The sequence below is a fragment of the Melospiza georgiana genome, chromosome 3, assembly GCF_028018845.1.
Source record: "Melospiza georgiana isolate bMelGeo1 chromosome 3, bMelGeo1.pri, whole genome shotgun sequence".
Lineage (NCBI taxonomy): Eukaryota > Metazoa > Chordata > Aves > Passeriformes > Passerellidae > Melospiza > Melospiza georgiana.
Window position 1 is genome coordinate 57,458,723 of NC_080432.1, and position 9,361 is coordinate 57,468,083.

General features: G+C 44.5%; 1 protein-coding gene across 3 annotated transcripts in view; it reads right to left on the reverse strand.

Annotated features, from left to right (window-relative positions):
- Positions 1-8,778, reverse strand: part of ARID4B (AT-rich interaction domain 4B) — an 88,092-nt gene extending 79,314 nt beyond the window's left edge. For all 3 annotated transcript variants that reach the window (XM_058020774.1, XM_058020775.1, XM_058020772.1), the window contains exons 1-2: positions 8,607-8,778; positions 7,415-7,476 (exon numbers count right to left, since the gene is read on the reverse strand). In XM_058020774.1, the coding sequence (XP_057876757.1) occupies positions 7,415-7,420 (6 nt within the window). In that variant the 5' untranslated portion in view covers positions 7,421-7,476; positions 8,607-8,778. The remainder of the gene's footprint in view (positions 1-7,414; positions 7,477-8,606) is intronic.
- Between the last annotated feature and the right edge of the window lie 583 nt (positions 8,779-9,361).

The window sequence follows — 9,361 nt, forward strand, 5'->3', positions numbered from 1 at the left end:
CACTCTACCATCTCCAACTGGCATTAACACCCAACTGTCACCAAGTCTCCACTTGTCTACCCATAAATATACAGGCCTTCTTAACACATACAAAAAAAAATTGAAAGTTTTACTTCGATTCCCTTCAACTTCCTTATCAGAGTGATGTAGTTTCTCCCCAGATTATCATTCCCTACTGTTTTAGTTTGGGATAAAGGTAGCACAATTGCTTACATCTTCCATCCATTGGTAGAAGTACCTATTGTCAAAATGTCTTATAGGCATATAGAGATTGTCACCTTTATAGGATAGAAATCTAATATTTATAAAATCTTTCTACAGAAAATTATAATACCAACTGTTTCTCTAATTTAAGTAGAAAGAAACATAACTGCTATTAATGGTATTCTTTCCAAATGCTGAAGAAGAAATTGAAGGAGGGAAAGCAAAGCTTATACTGGCCTCAAAAAATGAGGTTTTTCATCCGATATCATCTTTTCTTTAAGACTCTCCATTTTTTTGAAATCAATGTTTATCATATTGAAAATTAAATTTTCTTCATTCCCTTCAAGACACAGCATCAATTCAATTAAATCTTTTCACTCAATATTTTCTAGAAAATATGGACTTCAAACCTGTAAAGAAGTCTGGTGTTCTAGGTCTCAAGAAAGCACAAAAAACTTTCTGTGGCAATTTCAAAACTCTCTCAAAAGTAGAGAGTTTACAAAATGTTTAGCCTAATGACTGTAAACTGCTAATTTGGCAGAGGGATAGGGAAGGATGTGTGTTCACATGCAGTTTAAACCAATCCTAATCAGTCTTGGTGCAGTTCTGCTTTTGTGCTCTTTCTTCCTCTGCCAGGCATCAGCCAGGGCAGGAACAGTCTGCAAGTGAAGAGTACATGTATCTGATTGTTTCTAATTTCAGCTTAGTTCCGTGTACTCGGGCACCACACAAATTTACTGCTAGCACAGAAGACATTGAGAATAAACAGCCAAGAGTGGAAGAAGGAGACAAGACTGCATTCTTCCATGACCATAAAATACCTTAATTTGACAAACTACTTATGAAACAAAATCCTTTGCTTCAAGTTGTTGGGGGACAAACCAACAGATTAAACAGTAAGGACAGCAAACTCCTCTGCCCAAGAACACTGTTATTCACATTAGCCCAACCTGCATGATCTGCTCTGCAACAAAGCTCTGTAGATGTCTGCATTCACGCTTAGCTTAAATGACAACTGATGAATGCTGTCTCTAGCTACTCCTTAAGGAGATCTGTGTAAGTCACAATCAAAGACTACTTAAACTGGGAGTTCTGGATGCTAAAAAGTCTTTTCTTTGGTGTACTGACCACCATCTCCACTCTAGAGCAAATACAGGCTCACAGACAACAGCAAAGGGAGCAAGTAACTCCCTATTAACTGGAATGATGCCTTTTCCCACTGCTTTCACTCACAGTAAGAAAAATGTCTTTTCATAGTTAACACAATTTTCTTCATAGTGAAGACAGGTTCAGGTACCCCCAAAATAGTACTCCATGTTCAATTAATTAATAGATACTCAGGAAGTCACTGTCACACAAGTGGTCACACATAAAGCTGCTGGCTCATCTCAGTCCTAATTTTCTACAGGTAACTCAGCAACACCCTCCACCACCCTGCTCTGACATTCTCACAACTGGCTTTCAGAGCTCACTTACAAACACTTCTTGCTAAACAGGTCATGACTGCTTTATAGTCTGCCAAGCAAAAAAAAACCCAAAAAGCCAAAAAAAAAAAAACAATAGTGCTCTCTTTATTGAATTTCTCCCCTGGTTCAAACTAATCTTCAGAAGGAAAATAGATGTCTTGTCAAGTATTGAATATCAAAGTGGCTTGCTGTCTTTTCCTTACTTGAATTCCCTGAAATATCCCCTCATCTGGTCACCCCATGTTAACAGAAAAAAAGAACAAAAAACCCAACTACCCAGATTTATGACTTTCCATCAAAACCTTTTAGAATAATTATGGTAACATATATTAAATCACTAACATTTAGTTTATGCATAGGGCTAAACAATTTTTCTCAGTTCCCTGGAGGCCTTTTGAAGTCTTCTAGAAGTCTTTAAAAATCCACTGCATGCACATATCCAAGCAAGACAGCAAGCACAGTAACTGGACAACATTAAGTGCTAAGTGGAAAAGGCAAAAAGTAGTATTTTTTACCAAAGCACATCAATTAAAAAGCAAACAGCCACAATACCTGACTTCTCAACATTTCTCAACTGTGACCTGAATCACATTTAAGGCAGACAGTCTGAGATCCATGGTTTTCAGCTTTGTACATTCAGTAAAAACAGCTAAAGGGCCTATTAAGTAGAAATGCAGAGAATCCAACTGTTGCATTTCACAACAGGTAATGAACAGAAAGTGAGTTAACTACTTTCAAGTATGAACTGATAAATAATCAAGCATTTGGATGGCTGTGTATAAGGTTAGGGTGCCAGATAAAGTTAAGCCTAGGTTTTTCTGTAAAATTTGTTCCCTTTTTCAATGAGGTCACCTCAAATTCCCTTTTATTCTTTAGCCTATTATAAAAGTATATATTTCTAAGGAAAATGTGTGTATCTGTACAATTTAAACAAAATATCTGAAACCAATTTGTGACAACAGTATCATTTCCACCTTCTCAAAGTTAGCATTATTTTTTTCAATTTACTCAATCAGCAAAGCATTCAGATTAAGTATTTTATACTGACAGTAAAGCTTAATATATCAAAACCTTTGCATTGTGTTTCAAAGGGCTTTTCAACTACAACGCAGAATTTCTTTGAAAACAGACATGCAATGTGTATCACAGCATGCTTCAGTTCTGCTTGTACACAATACTTGTTTTGGATTACAAAGTGAACTGAATAACCATCCCAAAGTGTTCCAGTGAAGATATGCACATTCATTATTCTGCCTGCTAACATTTTCCTTAGACAGTATGCTCATACAATAGTCATGCTACCGTGAGAGCATTGATCCAAAAATCCTTCACCAACTTTGAAGATAATAATACAGGCAACTTAACTGTAGTGATGCTCATAGTTTATTACAACTTCAGTCTTCTCAGTGTAAGACAGCCTTTCTCCCACTATGTGGTCTAATTAACTTCAAGCCCTTATAAACCAATACAACCATTCAACAGCCACATACTACCCATGCAGATTTGAGTTCAAGACTTCCATGCTGTTTAGCCACTGTAAAATATACAAAGACTAGCATGTAAAAAGTGCAAATAAACAATTTCAAAATAACATAGATTATTCCAACGTGACTTGTAATTGCTTGGTGCAAGTGGTGTTTGCTTTCCTTTCTACGTAATTATGCAAGCACGAGGAAGTCAATAACTGCCTCTGATCACTTGCTCAAACTGGAACATCAGGAAAGAATTTAAAAAAATAATTTTTCACAATGTAAAAACAAGTTATAGAGTAAAACCACCTCTTAAGACTTACCTGCTCTCCTGCCTCCATCACAAAATCTATTCTAACAGTACTCTTCCCTTAGCAATCTCCACCTCTGCTGCAATTCAAATAGTTAACCAGAAAGTGAAAGGTCACTACATTCCACAACTGGTTTCCAGCCTGCATAAGACCAATGGGATTTTCAACTGACTTGTGCTCAAAGTTGGAAATTAGTGGCTGAAAAGTTTACTAGATGTTTCATTTTTGTCTTCAGCCATACTGGCAGAGAATATGAGCAATGGTCTGGCACACATTAAGGGAAAGCAGCTACGGCATCAGTGTGCACAAGGGATCTCCCTGGGTAGCTGGAGAGGTCACTAGGACAGACTACTGAAACAAAAATATAAATTCAGGAAGAATTAAAACCCAACCAAAACAAAAAATCTACCATAAACCATAGGCATGGCTTTCTTAATTCGTTAGTGTGGTAACTTTGAGCAAGCATCCAGGAACATCTAGGATTACCAAAGACAAGTATCAACAACCATTAAATAGTTTGTACTTTACAGAATGAAAAACATTAACATGCAAACAGTATCAAAACATTTAAACAATCATTTCAGATCTCTTAATTCATAGAGCATTGCTCTAGCTTCTGGGACATCTACTCTTTTGATCCCAACTCAGCAGTGAACTTTTTAACTACAGTGGGTATATTAACTTCATTCACATATTTATATATCAAACAAATGCCATGATACATATTAAAAATCTCATGAGCATTTGCAGCAGTTTCTAGTACAAATCATTGGTGAAACCAAGCTTTTGTTTATTTCTCTCTTTAAAAGCAGACGCTTCGCTTTCAGGGAGTTTATTTCTTGATTCTGGAGCTAAAAAAAAAGCACTCTATAAGAATGCTTTTACATATATTGCTACCTACTTAGTATGTAGCCATTTGATGGAATGCAATTACTTTTTAAATCATCAAACAGATTCTACGTTCTTCTGACATACTTAATGCAAAAAGGCCTTATACAAAAGGTGCTAAATCAACAAAAACTTCACAACATGCAAGCAATCCCAGCCATTATCTACACAACTGCACTATCAGAGATCAATCAACACAGGAAAAAGCCTGATTTAGTAGAACATCACAACAACAAGCATAATTCTATTAAGACTTGAACACTTCTTGTGAGACATATTTCAAAAGTACTTTTAAGTGGTCTTAGCAGTCCATGGGAAGACTACTTGATAGGCTAAAGTTACTGGTTTATACGAGGGGCTTTATTTCCTTGGATTAAGTTGGGTTATTACAAGGAGAGCAATGATACCAACAGCTCTGGTAAGCTCTTAGCAGGCAGCATATCTCTCTTGTGTCAAAGCATTGTGAAATGCAAGAACACAAGTGACTTACGGTTTTGTGTCAATACAATTGTTGGTGCTGTTCCTAAATATACCTCACTGTGCTTTACAAAGAAAGATCAACATTTCATCCATACCACACAGGTGGGGGAAAGGAGCCAGTAAAGCTAATTGAATTGTTCAGCTTCACATAAAGAGACAAGGTATCGACAAGGAATCCAGTTCTAAGGCTCTGTGCATCAGAATCTACAACGCTCTGCACTTGAAGGAATGACCAAGGCATAAATCAAAACAGAGGCCTCTATCATGCAGTCAGAAGCAAGTCTGCAGCAGCAGACCCTAAGCAAGACTAGGCCTTAAAGCATTAAATCCTCTGCATACTGAAGTGTCCTTGAGTATCCAAAGAGCATGTTCTTTGGATAACTTAAAAAATAAATGCACAGAAATATACAGTCATATTTAAACAGTATCTTGATCTAATCTAGTCAATGTTACCTTGAAGCGATACAAACAGAAAGCTAATAATTCTCTTAAGCATTCTCCCTTACTGCTTCTTATTGGACTGGCTTGTATCCTTGTAAGCTTAACTAATAAATTACAAATTTAAGCCAGCCAGAAGGACTGATCCACTGGATAACTCCTATAATCTTGGTTAAGTTGTTGAATCTTAGAAATTTCTTTGGAACCACAATACTGTTAAAAGTTTCCCTGTAATAACTAAAGCTTCAAAGTAATGACTTAAGAGATTAACCTCCCTTAACACTACAGGGCACAGTAAATAAAGTACTGGAGTTATCTCAAGTATATGTAAGTTTAACACTAGACACACACAAATTGCAAAGCTACAGACTTAAACACCTGAACACTCTGACAGAATTTATCCTAACTTCAAAAATAAACATGCAAGAGTAGCACAAACTTTACTGAAGACTAAGTAAGCTCTGAGGGTTTTAAAAAAAAATACAGGTCTATTAACAGGTTTTTGTATTTGTTACTCTAAGTTTAATCATCTGTTATACATTCAATTCAGCCTGAAGTGGATCTGTATCACTGTTTCACAGAACACTTTGCGTTCTACTTGTGATCTGACCTCCTCATGCTCCCAGCTGTCTATCTACATATTAATATGGCTCTAAAAACTCAGTATCTGAACCTAATCTCTATGGTAACTGTAAGATTTGTTTATATTGAAAAAGAATATTAGAAACGTATGTAAATTTAACAGTCATTTAAATAAGTTTTTTCCTTCTGGGGAAAAAAGCTCCCTATACTGCCTCCTATTTATCTTGCTTCCATCTCCAGTATCCCCACCAGGCAATGAGCCACATTTGGAAACCTCCCATCATACAACTTCAACAGCCTGTTGTTGTAAATTCATAAATAGTTTACTTTCAATAAGACAGACGTGTGCAGTATTTTATATCTTAGCACTTGCTAAAGAAAAATCATAGGGCAATTAAAACGTGATTTTTAAAAACACTGCCATAAAGTCACCAAAGTAAAAAAAAACATACTAAACCTTTAACAGCTATACAGAAAGACTTCACTGCTCAGCAAGTCAGATCAATCCAGAAATTAACAGAGTCTATTTCATTTACCATTTCTAGCAGTGAATATAGTACTGGGTGCACACTTTACATAATACCTATTCACAGACAGTAGGCAAAAACTCTTGATAGTAGAAGAACCCACATACAGACTACTCTTTTTTATTAACAAATACCAAGGAATTGATGCATCACAGGTTTGGAACAATTGTTTTTTTTAAGATTTATATTATTTTGAAATGAGATTTACTGCTGCCCAGCAGGACTGGGAGCTGAATTACACGGGGGTGACAGTAACATGAATGGCAGTTTGAGCAAGACATATCAGCAAAATGGTAAAAAAAGCCCTAACAAACACAGTTGTTAAAAACTACTTTTAGGCACACAGTTCTTGCCCATACACAGAAGAAATCATTCTATTCCACCAAAACGATCTTTTTTGCTATTTAGCTTGCATAATATACCAAACATCAACCGTCTAGAAAGGTCGAAGAGAAGAAAAATGCATGACAGTGAGGTACATGAATACTACACAGCACCGAGAGGAAATTAGAACCTCTTTGAAAATCTTTCCGCACCTTACAGCAATCATTTCACTGCGGAGAATCGCTCACTTGCACCCTCCCCGCTCTCATCAAGATTACTCATTCAACAAAACTCCTATTGACGAATAGAAAGTAAGTAAATCTACCCTCTATTCAAGTAAACAATGTTGTAGAGCCAGCATTTCCCCCACAACGTTACTTTCTCGAGCAGGGTGACTGTGCCCTGCTCCTCCATGAAGCGAGCTCAGCCCAGGCAGCCATGTCCTTATTCTCCTACAAACAATGTTTGTGAAGGAGAACAGCCCCTGCTCGGGGAACTCGCGGCTTCCCCCAGCATAACGCGGCGGAGCAAAGCCCGCCCCACGATCAGCGAACGAGCCAAGGCACCGAAACACGGCAGTGGGGGCGAAGCTGCCCGCAGTCTGGATCTGCACCAGCACCGAGCCTCGCACCGGGGTCGGGACAGATGGACTGACAGATAGGACAGCATTTTTCCATGCAACCCTCCCTCCTTTCCCCTCCCAGGCACACAAGCGAGTGTTTTACCTTCATGATGAGCTCAGGCTGCGGTAAAAGCCTCGATCGTGGCTGAGCGGCCGAGGCTGGACCTGGAATTTAAAACAAAGCGCTAAGGCACCGCACCAGCCACTCGCACCGGGCGGGGGGAGGGGAGCCAAATATCGGGCGGGGGCGCTGGGCTCCTCCCGATACTGCCCCTTTCCTTCCCCGGATCCCCCCTTCTCCCGCTGCTCACCCCCTTCCCTCTTTCCTCGGCCGCCGTTTCCCCCCGCGGCTCCCACACGCCGCGGCTTCCCCTACACTCGCTGCCACTGACGCCATTTCTGTCAGAGGAGGAGAAACTTGCCACAACAACAACCCACCCCCGGCTGCCGCGGGAGGGGGAGGCGCCCCGGCCGCCTCCCCGGGGCGCTGCGCCCCCTCCCCGGGCACCGGGCGGCGGGAGGGCACCCGCGGGGGTCCCGGCGCAGAGAACACCCCCCTGCTCGCTTTACCGCGGGGGGAGAGAGAGCGGAGAGAAGGAGGGCGAGAGGGAGGGAGGCTCTTCCTCCATTGTACGAGGAAGAGTGCCCGTGTGCACGGCCGTGGAGCGGGGTGTCGGGAACAGTCCCCCCACCCCGACAGACACACACACACGCTTTTGTAGGGGCTGCGGCTCCGGATCGCGGCGGCTCCTCCTCCCTCCGTCTCCCCCCCTAAATAAAGGAAAGCGCTGACTCCGCCGCAGGAGTTTCGGCAGCAACAGCCGCAACTCCCCGGCTCGGCGCAGCGGGTCCGGGCGGGGGGAGGGAGGGAGGGAGAGCAGGCAGGAGGCGGCGGAGGAGGGGAAGAAAAGGAAGAAGAAGAAGAAAAGAAGGGAGCGGGGACGGGGAGGGAGGAATGGAGGGGGGCGGGGAGAAAGGGGCCCGACCTGCTCGGCGGGGACACGGAGCGTGTGTCTGTACGAGTGTGGAGGAGGGGGCTCCGTCCCTCCCGGCAGAGGGGCCGGAGGAGAAGCCGGCGGTCCCTCCCCCCGGCCCGCCACTGGGTGTTTGGGGTGGGGGGGAAGACGAAGCATCGGCGAGTCCCGCCGCAGTCTCGCTACCAGGAGAAAAACAAGCGCCCCCCTCCCTCCCTCGCCACCGCACGCCCGGCCCCTCGCCCCCACGGGGCCCCCCGCCGCCTCCCCGCCAGCCGCCGGCGGGGCACGGGGGCTCCTTCTTCGGCTCGGCGCCCTCACCTTTGTTCCGCTGCGACCGCCCGCCCGCTACTCCCCCGGCCCGAGGCGGGGGGCACGGAAGGGAACTGGGCGAAGGTTCCTCTCAGCTTCGGACACCCCCGGCCCCGCTCAACGCTGCTGCAGCGGCTCCGCTGGCGGCGGCCCCGCACGGCGCGCGGAGGGGCCGATCCGTCCTGCGCGGCCCCGGCGGCGGTGACTGCACGGCTCGGTCCCCCTCCCCCTCCCGCACCGATGACTGACTGACGGGCGAACGGGAACGGCCACGCCCCCTTCTCCACCTCCCCCATTGGGCCGCGTCCCGCAGGGCCCGCCTACCCCGCGGCCCCATTGGCCTTCGTGTCGGAAATACTGACATCATTCTTCTCCACTTCTATGGAAACTGAGACTCGGCGCCGAGGGTGCTCATGGGGAACGCAGTTCCTGCTCGCGGTTAGCAGCGTTTTTGGCAGGCAGCGCTGCGCGGCTCAGTGGACAACAACTCCCAGAGCGCACCGCGCACGGGGGGCGGGACACTCCGGAGAAGGCTAACGAGCCGAGGGGGCGGAGCTTGCGCGTGCGCGGGGGGCGCTCGGTGGCGCATTTTCCCCCCAGAAGGGGAAGGTGGCGCCCGGCGGGGCGGAAGGAAGGAGGGGGGCGGCGCTCCGCTCTGGGCTCTGCCGTCGCCAGCACCGCCACTCCCGGAGCGGCGGCTGCTCAGGGGCGGGGTTTCGCCTGCCGCCGGCGGCGGCGGAGGAGGAGGAGGAGACGACGACGAC